The 27680-nt window shown below is 39.8% G+C and overlaps 1 protein-coding gene across 1 annotated transcript in view; it reads left to right on the top strand.

The window, feature by feature from the left end:
* The window catches only part of LOC110945470 (protocadherin-15), a 218190-nt gene that overhangs the window by 107992 nt on the left and 82518 nt on the right, over nt 1–27680 (top strand). Inside the window, exons 6-14 of the mRNA XM_051960098.1 lie at nt 3935–4095; nt 6178–6333; nt 9089–9208; nt 9318–9428; nt 12518–12688; nt 16036–16144; nt 16282–16394; nt 19512–19718; nt 21732–21866. Coding sequence (XP_051816058.1) covers nt 3935–4095; nt 6178–6333; nt 9089–9208; nt 9318–9428; nt 12518–12688; nt 16036–16144; nt 16282–16394; nt 19512–19718; nt 21732–21866 — 1283 coding nt within the window. The remainder of the gene's footprint in view (nt 1–3934; nt 4096–6177; nt 6334–9088; nt 9209–9317; nt 9429–12517; nt 12689–16035; nt 16145–16281; nt 16395–19511; nt 19719–21731; nt 21867–27680) is intronic.

The raw sequence follows: 27680 nt of genomic DNA, 5'->3' as shown, positions 1-27680 counted from the left end.
TCACTCTAAAATTAATCAATAACCACTGAAATGATGCCAGGGTGGTGGTAATATTCTTTCATTTTGGTGCCAGAAAGGAACTTTTCACTATTTCCAGACATAGATGAATTAAAGTAATCTGAATAAGATATTGCAAATGACCCGACTGACTCACCAGGTGTGTTTTAGGTGAGGAATGCATTATCATTTTGAAATTTCCTGAAATCAAAGAGGCAAAATGAGGCAACTAGTTGACAGTTTGTTCATGGAAAGTTTACTCACCAGGATTTTTCATGTCAAACTGAGGTTAAAGCAAGGATTAGAAATAAGGCGGTTCTGTTGTCTTAGTGAATTTTAGGCGGAAAATCTTAATATTTTTTTTACCTTGAACAGCAGCCATAATAGATGTCCTAGAAACAGCTCTGACCAAAGCACATTTATGCCTGGTCATGACCCAAGTAAAACCGTGCCATCTACTTAAAGGTGGAAAAAGTTCTATTTATGAATTAGATGTTGAGAAAGCAGTGTGAATGTCTAAAAACAGGAGCTGAAACAACAGATACAGTTTTAGGCTGGTGAGTTATGATTTTAATACAAAAAAGATTTGAATTTTAGTGATGCCCACCAAGTGCACACCACATTTGTTAAGCAATGTTGTAATGGCATGAAATGTAGAATAACATTCTCACATTGGCTTACCCAAGAAGGTCATTCATTAATGACCATCAGAAGGGCAGTTTCATTGATGGGCTACAAAATCAGACTGGAATTTTTCCAACAAAATGTTCCCATACGTAAAAGCCAGCTGTTGATCGACTAAATTTCCTCAAACTTTTACCTGCAAATGGCTTTTTCAACATAGTTTAAATGGCGGCATTAAAAAAAAAAAAAAAAACATTATGACCTTTAAACACCTGCTAAGGAGAGCTTTCATATCTGCCTGTTTAATAACTGACGTTGCTGTTAGTTCTCTTCTTCAGTCTGCAGGATAAAAAGTAACTGTGTATAATAATCTCAACAATTTTCCCACATAATTCATGGTTTGAACAACAAACTACTATTTCTATGTGTGCTCACTGTCCGTTGTTACATGAAAGGCAAAACATCTTTTTCCTAATTGGTTTCTCTGGGATCAAATTATCCCACATATTGTTTGATAATGTTGTTTTATTGATTGATTCTCACCTTTAGCATCATTAGTTCTATTGCAGTTTTAGGTACTGTATATATTGACAGCCTGTTTTTTTTTTTTTTAACTCTCTCTTACCCATTTTTTGTTTATGGTGTGCTTCCTTGTGGCATCATGAACCAATAATAAAATAAAATAGTGGATGAAGGTCAAAGTATATTTCAAACAGGACTCCATGCTAATACCTATGAACCTTTCAATGCTCCCAACTTTTTTCCAAGCTAAGCCTGGAACCCTATCACAAATCGGCCTTCCACACTTATCTGCTGCCATCATCAATGGATGCCAGCGTCATTGATATCTGGGATAAAAGTGAGCCCTCTCTGTTGTCTCTGTGGAGTTCGTCCGCTGTGAAGCCCAGATCAGAGGCGCTTCTGACCGGAGATGACACTGACTGATCCACAGGCTACTAATGAGAGTTATTTTATTTATTTACAAATGAAGTGCATACAGTGTCGAGTATGTGGAGTCTGGCGTCTTGTTTGACTGATGAGGACAGCAACTTTGTAGTGTGACTGAGAGCGAGAGCGCCCAGAACAGTGGGAGTGTTGGCTGTCGTAGCAGAGTTCAATTAACTTGAGAAACCAAGGAGACTTTCCATGCCCTCCTTTGTAATATTACCAGCAGCATAATTTAAAACCTGAGAGTTTCAAAAAGATGTAGCTCCCCACTCAAGTTACCGAGGCAAATATATTTATGAAAAGCGGTGTTTTAGATTAATGAACCAGCAACAGGGGGCTCTTTTGACTTTTAAATTAAATTCTTCGAAGAACCATTTTTCAGTTGGAGTTTAGCCCTAGTGAGACAGATAATTATTGGTCCTTGTGATCGCAACACACAAATGCATCAAACCTTGACTGCTGCAAACACGAAGCGCAGTCATTAAAAAGGACATAAAAATGCAGCGGTGGGTATTATAATTATAATGCAAAAGCTTCCATCACACCTCCATCTGTGCTCCCTCTTGAATATCTGAGAGTCTGAGTGACTAATGACGAAAGGACTAAACCTGCTCAATGAAATGATAAAGTACAAGATGTTGGGGACAGAAAATAAAAAGCCCATAAACACACCGCCACCCTCTTAAGTTTTACAGCTGGCGGAGTAGCAAGGCATGTCAAGTACGTTGCGTTATAACAGTATTTCAAAATGGTTAAGTTTACTAGTTTATGCTGATTTTTATGCACGGTGCTGATTACACGTGAAACACATTGACTGCAAGTGAGATGGATAAGGTAAAATAGTCAATAAATCAAAACAAAAAGAAATGCACGCACTGAATACTTAAGAACTTTTTTTTATGTTTGGCAGCTGTGAGTTTGCACGTCCTTGAACTCTTAACTGATGGTTCAGCCTGTGGTGATGTTGGCAGCTTTATATGCTTCTCTTCCTTTTATGAATGCACTGTCATCCTGTGCTGAGATGAAAGGAGTATTATAGTGGTCGTGAAATTAGCTACTTACGCCTGCAAATTTTGCTAACTGAGGCATGCCGCCTGAAAGCACAGACATGCATCAGGTTTGAAATTTGAGTTAAAACTGGGAGCAAATTCTTTACACAAGACATAACGAGGACTAGTTTTCACGTCGCGGTTTTTAGCTCGGCACGTCGGCTCGTATCTTCTGCCGATTTGATGGATGAACAATCAGTGCATTCCTAGGTATTGCTTGTCTACCAGTAGCTGTTGTATAACAGGAAAATTAAAGTGTCGTCTGTAGTTTTGACAGTATTTTGATAGTAAATTTAATGTGGATATGTGTGTCTCTTAGATTATCCATTGCATTTTTGAAATTCAGCTTTTGATGACAAAGTTGCCAACAAATTTATCCTGACATGATGCATTTTCTTTCAGAGCTGATTCATTTCAATCCAGCTGCAGCGCCTGCTTTATATTTTTGCCTTTTCTTATTTTATTAACAAATGTGTATTGTGCGATCATAACTAAAGTAAGCCCAGGCAGTGATTCACTGGATAACTTTTTTGAGCATTGTTTACCTCAGTTTCTTGGTAAATCGGTGTCATCCTTGTGAATCTGCTATTTTCAGTAATATTTTATGGGTGCTTGCAGCTCTAAATAAAACAGCCCATCGCTTGAATAACTAGGAGGGAGTTGGAGCCAGTTAGATGTAGCATTTGCTGCTCGTGCCCGTCTTAGAGAGCCAACAATTATTTCATAAATCCACTTGTTTGGCCACTAAGGAGTCAAGCAATTCTCAGATTTAACTGGCTTTGGGAGGGATGTCCCAGAGGGCTACTGTGGCAAAGTTTAATTAGTTACTGATTAAAAGCTGTGTAGGATAAACCGGGAGGTACTGGTGTCCCCAAGGATGACAATTATCGATTTTAGAGATTTGCCTAAATAGGATGTGGAATAGTCCACTGAGATCTGAAGCAGTATTTCCCAAGTCTTCTCAGGCAGTTGCTGAATTGCAGAACGGAATTCAAGTAACTTTTTTTTTTTCTTTTTACCTTGGTTTTACTAACAAGGTGTATCAGATTAAGCACATTAAACGGACAAAAATATTTCAGAATAGCTAATGATGTTGATGATCTCATTTCAGTTAAAATGCTCTTTTGCTTTTGTGTTTTGGGTTTTTTTTGACAACAAAGTAGCATAGACCTTCTGAAAAGCTATTTAAATTCTCTAGTTTCATTTGCTTTCTACCAACAAAGCCACTGACTGGAAAAAAAATAATTAAATAGTGATGGTGGACCTTCTTGTATAACGGAGCCATTCATTAACTGGAGAGTGCTCTGCCTTTACAGGTACGGTTTTGGTGGAAAACATGCAGATAAATGGCCGTGCCCATGGCCCACACAGGACCATCACGCTCAAATTGCTGAACAACGATGACTACTGGGTGATACTGGAACCAGCACGGCAGAAACTCTACCTCAACAGCACCGGACGCGTACTGGACAGAGATGTGAGTATAGGAGAGGTTTTCATGACCATATTCTCTTTGACCAGTAGCGATTCTGCAAACCTGTTGAGTTGTGCAGTAGTAATGCTGCTGAACAAATCCTTGCAGCTACAATATTGCAAACTGCATGAATTGTGTTGTGATGGGAACCTATACTTGCAGCTGGTAATGTTAAAAATACATAAATATGTTTTTATCTTTGGTCCTGACTTGCTGCCAAATCTGCTTTCCACTGCCAGCATAGCAGCTGATCACAGAGAATATTCAATCAATAACATTAATTCCACTTTGTTTTTGACAAAAAATATAGATTTCTACATATCCTTCATTGCAGGAGAGTGTCACACCGATCAGTGGATTTCTTGGGGAAAAAGAGTCAAATGACGCCTCAAAAGAACCCTTATATGGGAGCACACACAGATTTTGATGAAGAAAATCCGAGTTAGCAAAGTCAACCACTCTGACAAAACTAACCATCTCTAAGTGGGCTTTTTAGGTTTTGTCGAGTCAGCTAACGCAAAGATAGCCTGGTTATGTTGAACTTGGTTCATAGTGCACTCCTCCGGTGTTCTAGACATTTTTTTTGAAAATATATATTCTTATTCATGAAAGAAACAGGAAAGGTGTGATTACATGAAACTTGCATTTTGCAGATTTGACTGATAGTAGCAACTGTGGCAAAATCATCAGCACAGTCTCGCAATCATCTACAATCTTGCAGTAATAGTTTAATCTCGACCGTCACCCCATTGTGCCTTCGTTTTAATTACGAATACAAATTCACAAAAGATACTAGATGCGATGTAGCAACAGAGCTGGTGGGGATTTGTGTTAGCATAGCATTCAAATTCACCCCCTGGTGCTAAATACAGTGAATAAATAAACAAATATAGACCATCCTATCTGCATATTCTGTACATGATGTGTTCATTGTAGCTTCCCAGAGTATCCAGTGAATACCGATCAGTGTAAATGGTACAGTACAGAATATGAGATGTGGAGTTCAAAGTGATTCACACAGGATGTTGTTGCTGCTGTGGCAGATGGGCATTTTTTCAGCAAGTGGGTAGATTTTAATTGTAATAAAAGAGCGCATATACTCTCCAGTTTTTGCTTCATTAGACTTGTGTGTTTTGGAATCAATTTTAAGACATTATCACGTTTAAGGCACTGGTGGGACTTGGCGGCAAGCATATCAATAAATGTTTAATTCGGTGAGCTAAAGGCTAATTTGAGAATCTCAAACAGGATGTCTTTAGAGATGCCAACATGTAATTTGAAAACGAGGGTCGACTGATAGGAGATCATGCCACGTCTTTGTACTTTTAAAATGCAGTTTTTAAAGTGTGCTTTTACTTCATGAACTGCTAATAATTACTTCTATTGTTTTTTTTTTTCAAAAATAGGCTTTATTTATGTACTTTATTTTTGTTTTTGTCATTTTAGTAGACTGTGTTTTAATTTTGCTTTTGTGAAGCACTTTGTTCCTGTGTTTTAGAAAGTACTTTACAAGTAAAATGTGTTGTTGCTGCTGTTGTCATATGGCCTAAAATGAGAGAGATGGATGTGATGCTATTAATGGGAATATCTCAGAAACATGGCTAGGAGAAATGACAGCAGCGGAGGATCACATGGGAGAAAGAAAAGAAAGGAAAAGCAAGGAGGAGAGAGAAACTAGCTAGAGTGTATTACACTATAGGGCATATTCACCCTTGTTGCTAAATTCAGTTGATGTTTGGCAAGTAGGGGTGACAATAGGATAAGCTGCTGCTTTACAGTACATTTGAACAGAACATGGTACATGGCTCAGGGTTCTTTGATCAGACATTTGAATAATTCCTTACATGTAATATTTAAAAAGAAAAGTCAGGCTGCACAGGGCAGCTTTAAATATCAAACAGCAGTAGCCATGATTTGTTTACAACAGTGCTATATATGGAATAGTGGTGCAGTGTAGCTTCCGTTTTGCTGTCTCTGTTTGTTTACTGTTCTTTAGAAATTGTGAAATGCTGATACTTTAGGCCTATTATTACCCCAGTCAACTGTGTGTGAGAGTATGTTTTTTTTTTTTTTCCTCTCTATCAGCCCCCAAACTCCATCAGCACCATTGTAGTTAACGTCGAGTGCCACAATTTGCCTCTTGGTAGTAGAATTTTGCACGAGGTGCGGATTATTGTGAAGGACAAGAACGACAACGCGCCTCGCTTTCAGCACCCAACCTACTATGTTGCAGTAAGCGAGGTAAGGGAGCCCTTCTTCTGGTTGGTTCTGTAGCTTCTGAAACTTCAGGCACAGCGTGAAGAATGTTAATGTTGTTGTAGGTTCTGCTAATTATTCGGATTGCGATGGTTGGAAAAATGAGCCAATTCTGGTGAATTTTTCTATTTTCTTTTTTTCAGCTCATTTATCTCAGTATCCCTGGGGCACAAAAGTGATCAAGTGGCATTCATTGCTGTTCTCCCGTGTTTAAAAAACCTTTTTAAATTCCAGGCGTAGTTGCTTAATACTTGAGCCCACTGGTGCAAAATGGTCTTGAAGAGTCAGGTTAAGTTGTTGATTTAATACACACGTGGACAAAATTGTTGGTACCCCTCAGTTAAAGAAGGAAAAACCCACAATTCTCACTGAAATCACTTGAAACTCACAAAAGTAACAATAAATAAAAATTTATTGAAAATGAAATAATCAAAATCAGCCATCACTTTTGAATTGTTGATTAACATAATTATTAAAAAAAACAAACTAATGAAATAGGGCTGGACAAAAATGATGGTACCCATAACTTAATATTTTGTTGCACAACCTTTTGAGGCAATCACTGCAATTAAACGATTTCTGTATTTGTCAATGAGCGTTCTGCAGCTGTCAACAGGTATTTTGGCCCACTCCTCATGAGCAAACAGCTCCAGTTGTCTCAGGTTTGATGGGTGTCTTCTCCAAATGGCATGTTTCAGCTCCTTCCACATATGTTCAATGGGATTCAGATCTGGGCTCATAGAAGGCCACTTTAGAATAGTCCAACGCTTTTCTCTCAGCCATTCTTGGGCGTTTTTGGCTGTGTGTTTTGGATCGTTGTCCTGTTGGAAGACCCATGACCTGCGACTGAGACCAAGCTTTCTGACACGAGGCAGCACATTTCTCTCCAGAATGCCTTGATAGTCTTCAGATTTCATCGTACCTTGCACACTTTCAAGACACCCTGTGCCAGATGCAGCAAAGCAGCCCCAAAACATTACTGAGCCTCCTCCATGTTTCACCGTAGGGACAGTGTTCTTTTCTTCGTATGCTTGGTTTTTGAGTCTATGAACATAGAGTTGATGTGCCTTACCAAAAAGCTCCAGTTTGGTCTCATCTGTCCAAAGGACATTCTCCCAGAAGCTTTGTGGCTTGTCAACATGCATTTTTGCAAATTCCAGTCTGGCTTTTTTATGAGTTTTTTTCAGCAGTGGTGTCCTCCTTGGTCGTCTCCCATGAAGTCCACTTTGGCTCAAACAACGACGAATGGTGCGATCTGACACTGATGTACCTTGGCCTTGGAGTTCACCTTTAATTTCTTTGGAGGTTGCTCTGGGCTCTTTGGATACAATTCGAACGATCCGTCTCTTCAATTTGTCATCAATTTTCCTCTTGCGGCCACGTCCAGGGAGGTTGGCTACTGTCCCGTGGGTCTTGAACTTCTGAATAATATGAGCCACTGTTGTCACAGGAACTTCAAGCTGTTTAGAGATGGTCTTATAGCCTTTACCTTTAAGATGTTTGTCTATATTTTTTTTTCGGATGTCCTGGGACAATTCTCTCCTTCGCTTTCTGTTGTCCATGTTCAGTGTGGTACACACCTTTTCACCAAACAGCAGGGTGACTACTTGTCTCCCTTTAAATAGGCAGACTGACTGATTATGAGTTTGGAAACACCTGTGATGTCAATTAAATGACACACCTGAGTTAATCATGTCACTCTGGTCAAATAGTTTTCAATGTTTTATAGAGGTACCATCATTTTTGTCCAGGCCTGTTTCATTAGTTTGTTTTTTAAAATAATTATGTTAATCAACAATTCAAAAGTAATGGCTGTTTTTGATTATGTAATTTTCAATAAATTTTTATTTATTGTTACTTTTGTGAGTTTCAAGTGATTTCAGTGAGAATTGTGGGTTTTTCCTTCTTTAACTGAGGGGTACCAACAATTTTGTCCACGTGTGTATAGCTGAGGAAATTGAATGGCTGACTGCCTGCAGCTGTTACTTGGTCATTAGTTTCTACTTAACTGCTAATTATTGATTTGATGTTGAAGACATGATTGCAACTTAAGTGTGTTTACAACAATTCCTTGCAATGTAGCAACCTATTTCTTTATCCCAACACTGTGGATGAGCTGGCTCATACAAGCCGACAGGTCAGGAGAACGTTTGGGATTTTTTTTATTCTATATTTTTATATATATAGTAAGCACCAGACAGAAAAGCAGTTTTCCTCCAAAGCAAACCTGCTGTGATTCAAGACAATGCATCAAATCTTCTGACAATACAGTCATGTGTATGAGACGATGTGATAATTCCCTGCTGAATTCTCGGCAACCTTTGGATTCACTTTGTGTACATTGCATGTTTTCAATTACTGTCATAGTGTGTTACCATGGCCATATGCAACTGCCCCGACGGTACAGTGAGTCATTCTCCATTGCTGTCAACTCCCCTGAACAAGATCTCCTGCCCGCTGCCTGGTCCTATGGACTTTTTGCTGAGGGCTCTGGGGAACAGCAGTAGTTCTCATACTTATTTTTTGTTATTCCGTCAGTGGTGCACGTAAGCTTTCAGACTGCTGCTGACTGCAACATTTTCTCTTTTTGAGTTTTTCTTTCTTTTCCTTTTTTGTGTATTAATGGGATAGAGCGGCAACAGTAATAGCCATATGAATGGGCTCTCGGCTGTAAGCTGATGTTGTATTCACGGGGGGCTGGTTGACTTTTCTTTTTTGCCACTCTTCTGTTTTTCTCTAGCTCACACCAGTTGGAACGACTATTTTCACGGGCTTCTCAGGAAATAACGGCGCCACAGACATCGATGATGGGCCCAACGGACATATCGAATACAGCATTCTTTACAACCCCAGTGACCCGGTATATAGACAAGTCACGCCATAATAAACACCCTCGACACCGCTGTAAATTTCATCAACAGTCATGACTTATTGCTGCCCCTTTCTCTCTGTCTTTTCATCTCTTTCAGGATTCTAACAGCACAGTAAGTGTCGCAAACACCCTGTCAGGATACATTGTTCTGGCAGAGAGGCTAAACTACGAGGAGAGGACTCGCTACCTGGTTTTGGTCCAAGCCAACGTAAGTGACCTTATTTTGCACAAGCACAACCACTTTTGACAACAACTGTTAGGACAAGCAACTGTGAATAATCAATTATAAATAAGCACTGATTTGTACTTTGTTTTTTGTTTGTTTTGTGTGGGTTTCTTTTAGGTTGTCTACCTCAATGTAGCATAATTACCCTGTGACTGAAATGCACTTGTTTAAAATCAGGCCCACCATCAGGTTCCCTGAAAAAAATATTGATATTCAGATGTAAATACTACTAAGATTTTTCTAATTGAATTATATTGATCAGTCTTATAATGAAAAGCCACTGACATATAGTCCCCAGTCAAAGAAATACACGACAGCATCTATATTAATCGTACACAAAACATAATCCATAAATGCACGCAGATTTAGTAATGAAATTATGCAACAGATAAGAAAGTCAAATGTTTAGGTGGCTGTGATACATTTAGAATCACTTTAGAATTGAGAAGCCAGTTGTAATCTATAAGTCCACCCGCTTAGCAGAAAGACGGGGATACTTGCTGAGCCTTTGAAGTAGCTGCAGGAGGTGTTGGGATGAAAAGATATGTCTCTTTTAAGTTAGGCTTTGGTCCATTTGGCCAGAGGAGAACCTCGTGTTGCAAACTAAAAAGCCCTCATTGTTAAAAGACCCTATAAAATGTCAAAAGACTCAAAGTTAAAGGTGAAAATGCCTTACATTACATTCCAGTGACTATCCTTGAGAAAGTTTTGAACAAAATTCATATCTACGTCTAACCAATTACGGATATGCTCGGCCCCAGAGTTGGTGATGGCCCTCTATCCTCCGTCTATGAGAGGTCAAAATGCCTTTAAAACTGACTTTAAAATGGTTTCTTGAACATACACATCAAATACCTGCAGTCTTTATAGATCTGAGACTCTGCTGCACAGGTCCACAAAATGAGATTTTCTTGTACTGCTCCTGAAATAGTATTAAACGATGTAAACATGCATATAATTCTATCATACATGATGGATAACTTCTAATATAAGTAAGAATGAAAACATGCACATCTAACAATGAGGAAAAGAAGACTTGTAGAGCATATTTGGTGAGAGAAAAAGTCTGTCTGTCATGTATTAATGTGACAGAACCTGCAGGATGAGGGACTCATGGTTTGTTGAGTCCATATTTTCATTCATCACTCTGGTGATATTAGTCTTTCCCAACTAAAACTGTTCTGGTGTATTCTTATTTATAGAATTCTGGGTGTTTGGATGAGAAGATCAGAAGGTCTTAGAAAGAAATGCAACCTTTTCTGCTCAACAGTTCTGTGGAGTTTTAGAAATTACATTTTGAGAACACAATGGTTTTTTTTGTTTTGTTTTTTTGCTCAGTCAGAGAGGTTCTCTTATCTCCAAGAAGGCATTAAATGGTCTTTTTGGCTCTAAACATCCAACCAGTTTGTTACCTGATGCAGTAAAAGCCTTTGTTGGTCGCCTTCTCAAAAGACCTCCTCCCAAATTTACAGCCGTGAGAAAGATTCTGCAATTTGATGTGTGACTGGTCTCTGATGCCTCATGCAATGAACCTGTTGTTCTGCTCCATGGTAGGAGGGTGAAGAACTCATGATGCCACTAAATCAGTATTTTCGGATGTGCAGATCTTGTCGTTATATTAGATGCTTTCAGATGAAGTCAGTAGACTGTTGCTTTAAGTTCAAGTCCTTACGCTGCATGTACCAGTGAGTTTATAACAGCAGCTTTGCGTATCAGAGTGAATTTAGCTTCACAGTGTCACAGGACAACATGTAACAGCAACAAGTCAGCAAATATCTATTGACCTGCGAAGCTTTTTGGCCAAGAATTTGATATCAATTAGAGAAACACCCACACTGGCCTCTAATTTTTTTAAGACCCTTTTTGGGCATTGCTGGATGTTTCAAAGCCTTATTGTGTAGGAGTCTCAAATATAGGGTCCAACTACTCAGATTCTTATCTTTAAAATCCTTTTTTATAATTACCAAAAGCATAAATCCTGCCCTTTACAAGTAGCAGTCAAATGTAACACTCTATAGTAAGAAAAAGAGGAGGTGAAATTCTGCAGGACAGATAATCATTTAGCAGTCAACCCATCTCCTATTCTTTCCATTTCCTGCATGAGAGAGCAAAAGGCTCAACTCTTTAGCCTGGCAAGAGGTCCTCCAGGGAGATTTCATTTTCTCTTTCCAAAGAATGTCAGAGCAGAGAAAGGGAGAAGACATGGTATTTACTAGAACTCTGCACTGCTTGTGTCACAAGTTCAATTAGACTGAGAATGTAAATCTTTGAAGTGCTGAGCTGCTCACTCCTCAGCGCACCACTCGGGGATGCAACAGTGCCACAACGGGGAATTTTTATTTTTAAGGGTAACCATTGTGTTTCTGTTTGTGTTTTATTGCCAAGACGCATTTTTCCAAAGAAGAAACAGGTTTAGTAGAATGAAGAGGATTAGTGTTGCTTAGTCTGATTTGAAGTGATCTGATGTTGGACATATTGTTTACATCCGAACGTCTCTTCCGTTTTGGATACCTTTTTAGCTGAATACTGTTTGGCAAGCTGTCTGCCAAGGACATGAATGTGAAGATCTTAAGCAGATCAGACAGCTTGCTTAATCTAACATGATGCTTTTACAGTAAAACAGTATGTTTATTTTGTAATAAGCAAACCTCTCCTTTTGATTTATTAAAAAAGTCTATTTTTGAACAAGCACAAGTTTTCCTTATTGCATTTAAATAACAAATGTGTCATTTAGCCGTGATTATGGCCCGCTGTGGTAACCTGACCTTTTCATATAAAGAGATGATTTAAACTACTTCAATAATGTTTTGTTTATACCTTAAGGAAATATGTTTCCTGTGCCCCGCCCTACAGAAAAGCAAATAAAGAATGAGTATAGAATGACGACATGACTGTGAGCTTCCATAATAGTCCATATTGTAATATATGCTGGAGGACAGCTGCAGAGATCTGTTATGGCTTTAACATGTTTTATTGATTTTAGCTTGAGCAGTGTGTTGCCCCAGTGCACAAAGCAACAAATCTTGTGAGAGTTTGAAGGTTGAAATTGAAAGCATTTATTCGTCTTGCAGGACCGCGCTCCACACCCCCCTAACAGACTAACAGCTACCGCCACTCTGACTGTGGACGTTCTGGATGGAGACGATCTGGGTCCTATGTTCCTTCCCTGTAAACTGGCCAACAACACTCGCGACTGCATCCCCCTCACCTATCGTGCTGCCATCCCAGAATTCACTGAGCCGGTAAGAACCAGGCAGACAGGCAAGTGTGAACACATTGCTGCTCTACAAGGTCATTTCAGCAGAGTTTCTCCTGTTAATAGTATGTGCATATTTGCACACCAGTACTGTTTTGTCTGTCATTCTGTCTGCATGCGTGTGGACACACAGGCTTTGAGTAAATATGATTCAGATTTATGATAGATTAGTCCTGTGTGTGTGAAAGGCTGTCAAATGTTAATGTCGCACCTTTTAAATATCCTAATTGTCCGCTTGCACCTTGTCTTTGCCTCCTCACCTGGAGGCAGAATACGCTTTGCTGTTTTATCTTAGCATGGCAATTCCAGGGGCATTTTCTGGTCCGTTGTGCCAGCAATTAGAGCTGAAGGCTGAGCTGACCTGGGATGACAGCTAAACACTGCTGGAATTCATAGAAGCTAAAAAAAGAGAGAGAAATGTGGTATGGCAGCTGAGAAAAAGAGCTAAACACCCTGAGCTGGAGAGAACAAGTCATAGACCAGTAGAAATTCTATTAATCTGTACACAGTTCATTTATTCATTTAGAAATCAGATTTATATGAGCTGTGTTTTCCATGCATGAAATGATTATTGGAATGAGCTGAGGTGAATCAAATTGAATTGTGCGCAATTACACTCGACTATTTCACAAAACAATCTCCTTGAGGTCCAGGTAGTGACTTTTCTAGCGGTTAAAACAATATCATGTACTTCCCATAAGTAGTTTAGATTTTGCTGGAATGTATTTACTTTTTGGATGGAATTGTACTGGACTGGAAGAGTCTGGTTTGGATTGGATTTACTGCGTTGAACAGAATTATGATTGGGATTGTGGCATCCTTGGAGCAGGATGGTTTTCATCTCAGCGGGGGTCCTGTTGGTGTTGACTTCTCTGTTCTCTGCTTCCCTCCCACAGTTGAAACACTCAGTATATGAGGAGTGACTTACAAACACAAAATGGCCTAAAAATGTGAAGGTGCTTGCCAGTTTTGCATTTTCTTTGTTTCTCCTATATAGTGTGGGGTTAATGTGCTGGATTCACTGCAGTGTCAGAGCATTTCAGTTTTTATAATGGGAGGTATTGCTTTCCAAACTGCCAAGCTCCTTTTTTTCCCCTTTTTTTGTTGCTGTTGTTTGTTGTAAATTGGCAAACTAACTTACACTTTAACCAACTCGAGTGTGATGAAATTATGGCATGCATTTAGCTGAGCTCTCAAGCAGTATTGGGAAAAGATTGCATCAAGTGTTGCTTAAGTGTGCTGGGGTAACATGTTTCGATGATGGGAGATGAACAGAATTGAAATTAAATTGAACTGAAAGAGTGAGAGAGAGACTAAATGACACAAAAGCGTGCAGCTGAGGCACGGTGGAATATACGGCGTATAGACTGTTTGAGAAAATCAAAAGTGGTTGACTGAGATCTAGAGGGGGCCAAGCTAGTGACAAAAAAATTAGCATACATGTGCATTATGTGTTTGAACTATGTTATTTGCATATGCATAACTTGGCTGTGGTTGAGAGGAGTCACAGTTGTTTGCTCACACTTTCCATTCAGAGTTTGCCCATATAATGTATAATTTATGATAAAAGGTTTGCAGACTGCTAAGTATGCAGGACCTGGGAGCACCAGCGACATTTCTCATTTCATTTGAGAAGTATTTCTCCCTGTTTGGCAGTTTCAGTCTCCCATAGCCACATATCAGTAGATGTTACAGTGACCTTTACCCTTTACTATACATCTGTAATAGAAGGTGTCCTCTATGAATATAATGTTTATTCAAAATATTACTAATGTTTTAAATCTGTTCCATGAAATGTAGCTCCTGTTTGCCCATTTTTAACTGTGTATATTTCAATTTCACAGCCAGTTTTGCTAAGAACGACCCACATTGGCTTTGCAATTTTCTGTCATTTTTTGCTGCTTTCTGATTTTTCTCCATTCTGCAGTGTAACCATTATGCTAACATGTCTGTCCACTGGGAGATTTGTCTTCTTATAATTGATGAGTGTATTATAATTAATCACAATGGTTAGACAGGCATTATTAAGTTGATCTGTATTTATTTTTTGCCCTCGGGGATATAATTTGGGCTCTGGAGTCCCCTGGATAATGACTGCTGGAGGAGGGTATTATAGCTAATCATCATTGTGCAGAGCTAGGGGGATTTGATTTAGCGCACCTCCAGACATTGTAAAAGCGGGAGGGCTGGTTGGGGAGGGGTGTAAGGATTACTCCAGAGCTCAGGGATATAAATATACCCCCTCAGGGAGGGATTCTTCTGCCAGAGAGCTGTTAGCCATGTGCCTGTCTACGCTCAGGAAGTTCAGCTCAGCCCTCGTAGCATGCTTGCATACACTGTATCAGCCATATGGAGGCATTTTGCACGAGCAGAGGTGTTCTTAAATGTGATGTGCTAAACATATTCCCACTTAACCATATGTCGGTGCAAAAGTGTAAAGGCAGAACTGAGGTAATTAGTTCCAATGATGGCTGTCTATGCATGAACAGGAATAGTAGCCTGCAGCACCGTGAACAGATTATCCTTGATGTGCGCCACTGTTGGGCATATTTAGAAGAATTCTGATTAGAATTCCATAGAAAAAGCTCTGGTTTATTAATTAAGTACCTTAATAATTTCCCAGTGTACTATAGATTACAGCTACTAAGGCAGTGGCCTACATCAGGAGTATGATGATTAAGTGGATATCAGAAATGTTTGATGTTTTACAAGTCCTGATATTCACTGTTGGCAGGCTATTTTAAAAATATAAACCATATTTTGTATGATATTTAGCCTTAACTTCTTCAAAAAAGTGTGGATACTAGTGCAGATATGGGGAAAGAACACGTCTCATTTTTAGAGTTTTGGTGACGAGAGGCGCAAGAGCAATCTTGGGACAACACACTACAATTACTGCATTCATCCCATTAATATAACATTAATAGGTGAAACATAGTGTCAGCCGGAGATGAGGCAATACCCAATGACAGCAGCTCCTCTCATCCCCGTTTAGAAGCAGAATGCATTTTTTATGGGCCAAGCTGAGAGTCCAAAGCAGCTCCTCTAGAGAATATTGTTTTTTATCTGGAGGAGCAGAGTTGCAAGGGATGTACAGTACATTGTATAAGATTATGCAAAATATTAATATATAGCACACAACATGCTTTCTGGGACAGATTATTTTATATTTTGTTTAAGTTGAATTATTCATTTCTGAAGGCACTAAAATTACAGTCTCTCCAAAGTTATTTCGAAGACAGTATCTGTGCAACTGTGTGATCAACGGAATATAAATGGAACCGCATGTGACTGTCTAACCGTATTGACTGACTCCACCACCCCTTGCTGCAGAGCAAACTAAACCCACTGAATGTGACCCCTCCGGTCCGGGCTGTGGACATGGACAGAAACATTCAGCCTCCGTCAGACAGACCGGGCATTCTCTACTACATCCTTGTCGGTAGGTTCAACACGTATCTTCACCGATTTTGCACGTTTATCGTTCTCTGGTTTGGAAAGGTATGCCATGAATTGTCTTCTGAAGGTTCATACTTGTGTACTTGATACTACTGTGAACATTCCTGTTCCTTGTTGCAGGTCAGCCAGCCACATATGCAGAATATTTCTCCCTGAACAAAACCACTGCAGAGCTGCTTGTTCTGCAGCCAATTAGCAGAGACTTGTATCAGAGGTTCACACTCGTCATCAAGGTAAGCGATATAATGACATGTGGCTTATTCAGTCCTGAATTGTTGCATTGTCAGAATCAGCACTAGTTGAGCTGCACCTGTAAGGAACTTGGTCATCACAGTGTAATGTTAAGTAATGCAAAGTAATATGAAGAATTACAGCATAGTAAAATGACAGTCATTTGTAATAGTGTGATGAACTTTCTGTGTTGAACGTGCTGGTGGCTAAAAAAAACAACTAAATATGCTAAAACTTTTCCCAAACATAATGAAAGCTGATTGTTCTTTTCTTGGTTGAGCCCCATGGCAACGTATTGATTGCTCTGCTTCCTCCTCATTAGGCAAACAAAGATGTTTTATTCAACAGCTCAATTCTCTCCTATTTTTTGATTCACTTGCACCACATCAAGTTCAAGTAATATCTTTCAAACTTTAGCATGCACGCTTACCTGCTCTGACCAGATAACCTCAGTCCTGAAGGCCATTAACCTTATCTCTAGCTGCTTAGGAGATGGGAGTGAAAAAGATGTTATGATTTATGGACTTAGTGGGAGGATAGGCTGCTGCGCTCTCATGAATCCTAAATTTAGAGTGAGGATTGCCTCGGTGGTGCTGGTGCAGAGCAGCAGTGCAATGAACTTTCCCTCTACCCATCACTAACCACCAGACACCTCTAAGCACTGTGTAACCTGCTATTTACTTGGATAGCTGGGGAGCAAAGAGATGAGAGGAAGGCCATCTAAAAGAGGAAGGGGGGGCTGATCGTATGAGAGGTGTTTTGCATGACTTTAGGAGGATTGTGCATAGCTAGAGGAAGGGAAACGGTTCAAAGGGGGAGGCAGGAAAAGACCAAGATAGATAGAGAGATGTGCATGGAAGATGGTTTGAGCTTTATCTACCTGACTCATAGAGAGGGGGAGGAACAGTTGCTCTAGGACTCAGAGGAGTAGCAAAGTGAGAATTAGACTCTGGTATCTTGAGAGTGCACTGATACAGCACAGTATGTGGTGCACATAGCTAATGATTTAGGTGAGCTAGGGTCTGAAATGAGCTGCAGGCTTTTGAGCATGTTTTAGAAAACACATTTGTTGTTCTTTAAAAGTCATCACTGATCCTGATGGAGGTGCATCCTCCCATATGGCTGGGATAAAATGAAGACAAGTAAAGGCAGATGGGGATAGAGATAAATAGTGTGGGGAAATAGGGAGAAAAAACAAAGGAAAGAGAAAGAAGATATACAGTATGACACTTTAAGGATGATGGAATCAGGATGGGAGAATCAAGATTGAGTGATAAACAGGGACTTTTGGAAGCATTGAATCTCTTCCAGGCTTGTGTGTTGTAGCAATGGGGAGCGGGTCATTTAGCACTGCCTTCCTGAAACAGGGACACCGCTAAAGAGGTAAATCACCAGGGAGGGCTGTAATCCTACACCCCGTCTTTTCCCTCTTAGACAGAAATGTGTGTGAATGTCGAGAAAAAAGAAAGAACATCTAGGGACACACACGTAATGTCTGTCAATGACAACACTTTTTCCCCAGGTGTTTGTGTGAGCAGATTGGATCTCTGGGTCAGCAGCATGTGGGTGTTCTTTGTCGTCACTCAGATAACGGAAAGGGATAGAAGATTTTCAGGAAACGTACTCTGGTATGACATTGTGATGGAAATAATAACAGGTGTGAATCTCAGCTGCAGGAAAACTGTGCTGGATATGCCAAACGGTGTGTGCTGGAGTGTCCTCCACAGTGGAGTACACAGACAGGACAACAAACATGAAATTATAGAATCTTTTGGACCCTACGCGTTACCGTTTAGCGACACAAGCATATTCTTCTGTTACAATCGGCACTCTGCAACACAAGCCCAGTGAAATTGAGCTAATGTGCAGAATTAGTTCCAGGTCATGGCTTAAACTGATGTCGCCTCAGTCCCCCCTCTCCATCTGTATTTTCATAGCCTTAATGTTTCTGAAGCATCCCAGTGTGGGAGGCAATAGTGGCATATGTGCTTAGGAGGGTAAAGATTGCAGTGACAGCCTGACCAGAACACATTCATTTGATTTGGTCTGGTAGCGTTCGATGAGTTTGAGTACACCTTCTTTAGGTTTTTGCGCAGTTTGAAAGGATGGGACAACGTGCATTATGGTTTCTGGTGATATGTCCCTGAAGCAGCTGTGTCACTCAGCAGCAATCCTGGAAAATGAAGTAGGAGGGGAATGTTTACATTCTAGTGATTGTTACAGATAAGTTTATGTGCGTTTCATACTGCGTGACACAAATAAAAACTCATTTTGAATGCTGTCCATGTTTCACTGGGGTAGTTTTGTGCTCGAGGGGTTCATATGCAAGATGTGTTGTGATGTCTAGTCACAGTGCTCTAGAATTTTGTACCATGTCACAGATTGATAAGAACATGTTGATTTTGTATGTAGTAAGAATGTTTTTTCTAAGGTGCCGACTGATATCTGGTGAAGCGATCTTAACTTTACTATTCATCCCACATCGTTTTCTTTCGCAGCCTTGCAAGGTGACATTTCAGTGAGCTCTTTTCCATGGCTGGGAAACTGCATGTCTGCTTTTTAGAGAAGGATATTAACATGCTGAGGAGATGAGGCGTCAGTTGGGATTTTATCATATCAGACTGTGTCCCTGGTTCATTTTTGAGCTTTCAGAGAAAACACAGCCACTCTACAGAAACACACACAGAATCCCCTCAAGTTTTCACACTCAACAATGTCGACAGACCTGAAAGCAGTGCTAGCATAGTCCTTTAACAGTTAAGTGGTTAATTTTGGCATTGACTCAGTTAGTAATATTCTCAGTGAGCCTTCTTCTATTACTGGTCACTCATTTGACAAAGTGGGAGAGCCACTAATTACTGTCTCTCATACAAATGATGGTATTTGCGTTAAGTGCCCTGGTAATTACTAAGTCCTAATCCTAAGTGGATCCCTGATTAAATTTAGTCAATGTAGCTTTTTTGTAATTGAAATGACACTCAGAGAAATTGCGCCTTTCTAGCTCTGTGCCCACATAACGGTTGGGACAGCGTGACTTTACAGTCAAGTGGTCTTGTTGATACAGTATTTCTCACACTTGGACTTTCCTCTCGTTTTCTTTGCTGTTGTTTTTTTTTCAGGCTGAACAGGACAATGGTCATCCCCTCCCAGCCTTTGCTGACCTCATTGTTGAAATACTGGATGAAAACAACCAGGCGCCGTATTTCCAGTTTGCCACCTATCAGGGCTACGTGAGTGAGTCCTCCCCAGTGGGTACAACTATCTCAGCCAGTGCCAACCTTACTGCCCCCCTGGGAATCATCGCTTTGGATAATGACATTGAGGAGGTAGAGAGAGCGAGACAGAGCTTTTACTCAGCCTGAACTCACTGTAGCCTGCTTTTTACACATACCCACCCATGCGTGTGTGCATACAAACACACAAGCGCTTATACCGCATCGTCTAAATATTGATTGAAGATCCTCATTTATTCATGTGTTTGTGTTGTGTAGTCGCAGAATGTACTATGTTCATGAGTCATCCTCCTGTATTTTTTTTGTCCTTGTTGTAGCTGGCTCCTGGTGATATACCTGTAGGTAAAAGGGCAGCTTTTAGACCCAACACACTCAGACACACACAGTGTAACAAAGGGATGTCCTGATCCAGATTTTTTGCTCTTAATCTCTGATATGAGTCATTTTAAATACTGTGTATTGAGTTTAATCCAATATTTATGTTTTCCTGCATAATTCAGCTGCACTGTGCACACTGAAGTAGTGAGCCTGTATTATATCAGCAATTATAATAATGCATAATCAGTGTCACAGCCTTAATTGACATATATATAGATAGGTGATCTAGATATATAATTATTATAGCATCCCAAGGGCTTTTTAGATTATTTTTTAGATTGTTTTTGTATAGTGTCATCAGAGGGAGATCCTTTCCTAATCTCCACTTTGAACAAAATGCCGAAGGTTAAAAGCATTTGTTCTTTTTTGTTTGTTTGGTGTAATTGAAATATACTCACTTTCCCCGGAGTGGCACAATGTCAGCGTGGAGTTTATTAACTAATGTCTGCTCTTTGTTTGTCCACAATGCTGCCCGTAGTTCCAATGTTTTGTTCATATTCAGATCAGGCGGCTTTGACAGCTAACTGACCTAAAATGCTATAAAATTTGAATACTGATCCTTGAAAACTGACTCGGGACATCCCTGCTGTTAGTGCATGCATCACTCTGGAAAAAGTTAAAAACAAATTAAGAGCATCCATCACTGCTGGAGACACCCTCGGCTCATAATAATCAACTTTGAAATTCAGTTTTGGAGAGAAAGGGACAATTTGCAGCAGAAATTATAGATTTTTTTGTTACTTCAAAATTTCAGAAACGCTGAATCAAATACTAAGCAGGTCTCTGGTAATGATGGTGTGCATAAAATAATCTAGCTGATGGAGTGATGTTTGGATCCTAGTAGAAATGTTTGTTTGGAGTGTTTTGCTTCTTTTTGAGTGTTCTCCTTCTTTTTTTGCAGATTTGATGTTTCAGCATTTCAATATCAACTCTTTCACAACATATAGTTTATGGATTAATTGTTGTGTGTACACTTGGATCAAGGGGGTGTTTTGACATATTTGTTTGACAAGTTGCCAGTGTGTGATTTTTGTTTTTGTGCATGTTTGTGTGCCTTCACACACCGCAGTGGATAATGATTATACCGTCGCACTCGGAGCCAAAACAAATGATGACTACCTTCAGTTTGTCTTTCAAAGTATACCGTTACTCAGTCTTTGAATTGTTTTAAGCTTCTCTATGGTGGAGTGGAAGCAAAGATAACAAAATCAATAAGTCAACCAGTCCTGATGTTTACTAAACCTCTTAAGGGAACTCATTGATGGACGTAGATCGAAGCGGACTTGTAGTAATGGACCATAATTGACTTCAGGTTTTTTGGTAACACAGGAACGATGTCACATATTTGGTACAGCTGTGACATTAATTTTTAGATCATGATTTTGATGATTGCTTATTTTTTTCCATTAGAGAAACAGAAGTAGGAATGAATGTGTGCTGTCATTTCTTTCTTTCCTTTCTTTTCATGGTTTCGATAGAGACTTTGGTTGACTGATGCAGTCATTCTAGAAAGACAATGGTTCGCAGGCTCTATCCTCCACTCCTTCTCCACTGTTTTCTGAAGACAGATGGGAGACCTGCCAGCAGATTACTTTTTCAACTCTTTGGCAGATCAAAATGTACTGTTTGAAAGGTTGTCTCAACCCACAGCTGCGGCCTTGGACAAAAATGATGAAACACCCATGTCGCCATGGTAACGTACCTTTTTGTATATCTTTCTGTTGGAAGTCGAAAGACCCCATGGTGAAGATTACTTTGGATGACTACACCGCGATCTTCGGCCTGACCCCAACTGGGATAATCCGCTACCTGAGGCTGCTCAAACCTGTGGACCGGGAGAAGCAGATGGCCTACACTTTCACGGTAGGCCTCCAACTCAGTGGGGTGATCTGAAAGACAGCACTCTAGCCTGTGACCTACATCTCCCATTTTGTGTATATTAATAGAAGTTGCAGGTTAGCACTATACCACTTGGAGCACTTGGAGATACAAAGCTGACCTGACACTTCCAGAGCAATATGACCTTTATTAGTGGACAAATAGCAGCGAAGAGAGACAGTATGTTCACTTGATTTCTAAATTTTATTTCAAAGGTGAACCAAAGGTGCATTGGGCCTCCATTGCTCTTCTGTGTTGAGTTACAACAAACTCTTGCAAATGCATGCCTTATTCTGAATTTGTGAATCGGCTCTTTTTTTGGAGATTTGCTGAGCATTATCTTCGGACTACTTTTTAGCATGTTTATCGACTTTTTGTGTCATGTGAAAACTTGGTGTTGTCACAAAGTTCTCTTATTGTATGGTGTTTCTATAATTTTCCTTTCTATTTGTTGCACTGTTCTTCTTAATGTCCTTGTTTTATCTATGTGCTTGACAAGCATTTGCTGAGACAATTATACTCACTCAATCGTACATAGCTTTCTAAATGTTAATCAAAGCCTGTGCGTGATTGTCATCATTTTAAAATTCATTGTTTTGCCTTTTAGACTGCAATTCTGTAACCTAGCATATCATTTTTAAGGAATAATTTGACATTTCGGAAAATGTCCCTAATCACTTTCTTCACTGAGCAAAAATGAATATTCAGCTTAATTCATTTTTATTTTAACAGCGCCAGTTCACAGCGTAAGTCATCTGCAGGCTTTTCACATAGTATCATTCTCATTGTTCTTTCAGTTTATGTGCCAGTAAATCAGAAGCAACAACCAGCAATCAGTTGGTTTACCTTAGTTTGAAAGCAGAACAAAATAGGAACCATCTAAAGTAGCTCACTCCAAAGATAGTAAAATGTACATACCAGCACCTCTAAAGCACAGTATCATGTTTGTACAAAGAAAGCATAGAAGTGTGAAACGAAACAACTCCACCAGCTATACATTTACAACAGACATGGCATAGGTATCGATCTCCTGGCATCGACCGGGCTCTCAGCAAATAAGCATATACTCTATCTCAATGTGATGAATTATTCATTTGAAGAAACCTGTTTCATAATTTGTTGGCGCTCTCCAGTGTTTTAATATATCAGATGGCACAGTCTGATCGCATTGCACAGCTACCTTCATGTTCCATTAGGATTCTGAAGTGGGTTACTTGGAAACTCGTGATGTTTCTGTGCTTTCATTTCATTTGGTGTTACACTGATGTCAGCAGTCTGGTTCACCAAAGTTGCTGGTTACTGTGCCGCTCAGAGCAATGGTAGCCTTTTTTAGAAATACAGTAGCTCCTTCTATCCAGGGGGATTCCTTTGGATTAAAGATTGTAAGTAAACCAGCAGGAAGCCTACAGTGAGTTCTCGAGGAATGGGTCCCTGCAGCCTGTTCTGAACAGGGATGATTTGGTCCACTGTCTGTTTTGATGTATTTCAGCGTTTGATTGGGAAGGCAGAAGTGCTTCAGATGTCAGCACCAGCAGTTCATAAAAGCATAATGTGTTTATTCTGTGTGCAGAGAGTCGAAGCTTTTGCGCCTTGTATGCTCTGGTTTTCTTATCCAGTAGGATTTTTTTAAGCGCTGTGCCCAAGTCAGAATTTTCTCAGTCAACTATTTGGCTATTCAATACAAAGACTCAGTTATTCATCATGTGCACACTATACATTTGATATAGACTCTCGGGCATCGGTACTTCCTTTTACTGTGGCTGAGGTACTTGGGCCAAGACTTTCTAAAGTATGCCAACAAATAGATGTTGTGCAGCAAAGTACTAGTTTGCTAGTAGCTTGTAAGAGATAAATGTTAACCTGTGCTTTGGTTTGTAATTGTTGTAAATGCCTTTTTAAAGTGATTTTAAAGTTTCTTTCTGCAACATTTATAACCACTTGAGCTCCCTAAAGCAACAACTCCACATTAAGTGAATAGCCTTAATATGCTGTTGTCAACCCCATGTCTCAGCTTAATTCTGTTCACATTCTACATGTGTATGTTTGTTTCCACAGTCCATTGGACCAGAACAAACATGTTGACAGACTGGGTCCAGTCGTGGAACATCTGTGGAAACTGACACAAAATGAGTAGAACACAACAGATGCATGTCGAGTAGCATCCAAGAGCCATAAACAGCAGCAGAGACTCTCACACTGAGCTAATGCACATAAAATAGGTTATCTAAGTCATATACAGACTTTATAAATTCCTTGTTTTTGTTGGAGGACGAGCTGAACAGTTGACTGCACTTTTCCTTTTCCAATGAGGTTACTCAGTCTGTTTATAAGTGAGAGGAGGGCCAACAGTTTCAAAGGGAGGACCTCACATGCACAAACTAACATGCTGCTAAAACACAAACTTGGATTTCAACGCACAGAGGAATGTGACTTCAGTCTCTGCTAAGCATGCCATTTCTCTACTATGTCTTTACGTAGCAGATGTTTCTTTGCTGCAGTAATAATGTTGCATTCGAAATCCTGCATATTGCACCTGTAACTGGTAACACACTAGCAGATGAAATAAAGTCTTTACACTCCAGAAAGTCCTGTAAACAAATGCACCAGCCCATATACTGAATTTCATTAAAAGTCATGATATTTTTTTGGTAACACGAAAGGTTGCTTAGAATCTAAGAGACACGGTCGCTGTGTGAACTGTCCTGAACTTTTAACACCCACCCAGCTTTGGGCTGTGGTGTTTTAGGTGTATTGATTTTGTGGTTTTTCAACAAAGCTGCCATATACAGTTCACTGCTCACTGGAGGAAAAAAAATTCAAGGCTGTGTGTGTGCTGTGTGGTGATGTTTCTCTATTTTGCCAATAAAAGTAGTTTTGCAGTAGCATTTGATGCTTATTGTCAGAAATAGTGTTTAGTTAGTTTTCCTCCACCGTAATTGACGGAAATTTAACATCAGCACGTACATAGAGATCGCTGACTGATTAATGGAAAAACCTGAAAAAATAAGTGGAAAAACAATGAATCCATTTGCACTGCATGGTACAATTAAGTAATTAATCTAATCTAATCATGCTCAGTGGAATGGATGATTAAAAATGCTCAGTGGGCCCAGTTGACTGTGATTTTCTATCAAATTTACAAGAGGAAAAGATCTAAGCGACTTTGATGGAGGGTTTATTGTTGCGAGACGAATAGCAGGAGCTTCAGTCCCAAAGATTGCTCAGCTGGCTAGTGTTTAAGTAGAAACAGTGACTAAAGTGACATTTGCATTCAAATCTGTAGAAAAATACGTCAGAAATTGTGGTGCACGTCACCTAACTGACAACTGTGATGCTCGTGCATTTGTGTAAAGTAAAACAGAGGAGCAACTCCTCAAGTCTGTATAGACTCTTAGTCATCCCAGTCCCGGTAAAGCTAGGAGCTTCTGTCAAAACCAACTGGACACTTCTAGGTTCTTGAGACCTATTCACTTCTGATGCATGTTTAGTTACCTTTGAAATGAGGATTTATCCTCTGCACGCCTATTGTAATATTCCTGTCTATATAATTAGTGAACTGCTCTTACTCTTGTAGTCCGATCACGTCTTGCATTAAACTTCTCAGTCAGTGGAGGAGTACTCCTTGGAGCTTCAGTAAAAACAGCATTGAGACTTTTCTTATAGTCCCTTTAAGACATTTCACTTCTCATCCAAGAGGCTGCGTCAGAACCAAAGAAGATTCTTGTCATGGAGGCATTGCAAAGATGAATAAGCATGCTTCAGAGTTTAGTGGTGCAAAACCTCTTGACACTGGTCTACAGAGAAAAATAGTGTTACCGTTGGATGAGTCATCCTTCTCCATGACCTCAACAAGTGGACAAGTACATGTGTGGCATACACGAAGAGAACAGTCTGAAGCGCTTGACTCTTACAGTGAGGAGATGAAGAGCAATCCATAGGGCACAGCAAGTAACTAACAGTAGTCTGAGTATGAAAATAATGCAAATTGTATAGTGTGGCCTTCAGGATCACTAGATTTCAACCAACAGCTACAGGAGATTGCAGACTGACGTGTTGCATAGAAGCCAAACGAGTAGAGTTCCAGAAACGTGTAGAGTCAATGTGTACTGAAGCTGTTCTGGCGGCACATAGTGGCCCAACTCCTTACGACATTTTGTGCCATTTTGTCCTTTTGTTTGTCACTCATATGCACTCAAATCAGTCTAAGCCACTTCTCATACCAAACTCCTACCTAAACTAATAGACTGTCTAAACTGGATGTGCTTTAGCAAATATTTTAAGTCAGGCATCTCATGTACATCTGGCAGAACCGCTATGATTATATTTTAATCTGTCCATCTGTCTACTCGGCCTGTGTAACAGCTTGGTTTTCATTGATGCTTTGAACAAATAGCCATGGGTCTAAGTCTATCTAAGTCTATTGATATTGTTTTGCACATGTAAGCACGCTGATTATGTATTGAGCCCTAAGTGCTGCTTAAAGACTAGTGACCTAACATTAAGTACGTGACGCTTTTGATATAAATGAAATGAGTCGATAAAAGTCAGCGGGACAAGGTGACGCATGGCATCACTTTTGTGTGCGCTGCCTTTTCATAGCATGCCATAGTGTCAGCCTTCTTTACAATTTGCTCAGTGGGTAAGGCTGATGTTTTTCTGGAACTGAAGTGGGTCAAATTGAGAGTGAACATGGCGTTTAGGAAAAATCATCTTAATTGGGGACCTTATCACACAGTCTATGCGAATGCAAAGCTTTCTGAGTTCTTGCTTAAAAGCTTGTAAACATAATGCTTACAAGATAACTGCACAGAGGTTTTTTGAAGGCTGCGGTGTTGCTTTTATGAAACGGATGTCATTTTGGAGATTGTTGTTGACGGAAATCTCATCTTTGTGTAAACGCTAGCATCAAATTAATTTCATAATTACTCCAAGTGGCGTAGAAAGCAAGGAGAGCGAGTAGACAGATCCAATTTAGATAGATATCAGCCTTTAAACAGTATTATGTTAATGATTTGTTTGTGTGTGAGGGAGAGGATGAGAGAGATGAGTAGGCAGGCATGACATTGTTTACATTAGTCAGTACTTACACATGTCTAGAAGTACGGCGCATCTGTACATACAGTTTGGATGACTCGGTAAATCCAAATCTGCTCCCAGAAATTGTCTCCCGTCTGTTGTGCTGGGACTGGCTGGAGAACAGAAACTCAGTTTGATGGGAGACAAAAGCACTGATGGTATAGTGTGTTCCTGCTTAGCACCTTCACCGTGAATGTTTAGCTGCTGCGACGCATCCGCCTGATGTACAGTATAACCAACAAGACCTGTCATTTCCATTTCAGCGCTGAGTGCAATTTTTTGAGGAGAAGCAATTTCCCCCACTGAAACATGTATTTCTTGCTGCTGCCACTGTTGCTGTTTGGATCTCTTCTCTCCCACACTTCATTTGTTGTTCTGCTCAGTCCATTTTATTTCTCACTTGCCAAGTAGTGGAGATCAGAGCTGCAAGGGACAAATAAACATGTCGTGTGCTCGGTTTGCAAATGGTTCTTAAGGCACACTTTATACAAGTGCTCTCTTCTTATCTGCAAAGGCTTTTCTGAATGCTCATGTGCAAAGTGAAATTGACATTTTTGTGCTGGTAGAAATGTATTGATGTTCGACACTTTCACTTATCAAAGCCAAAAAATATTCCAAAAAGCTTTACAAACCAGTTGTCGGGGAATTGTTTTATGCAAGCGGACTTTGTTAACTTGTCTTTAGTTTCTCAAGCTACACTAAGTATTTCTCTGTCTTAACTTT

This window comes from Acanthochromis polyacanthus, chromosome 15 (assembly GCF_021347895.1).
Source record: "Acanthochromis polyacanthus isolate Apoly-LR-REF ecotype Palm Island chromosome 15, KAUST_Apoly_ChrSc, whole genome shotgun sequence".
Lineage (NCBI taxonomy): Eukaryota > Metazoa > Chordata > Actinopteri > Pomacentridae > Acanthochromis > Acanthochromis polyacanthus.
This window is presented reverse-complemented; position numbering and strand designations above follow the sequence as displayed.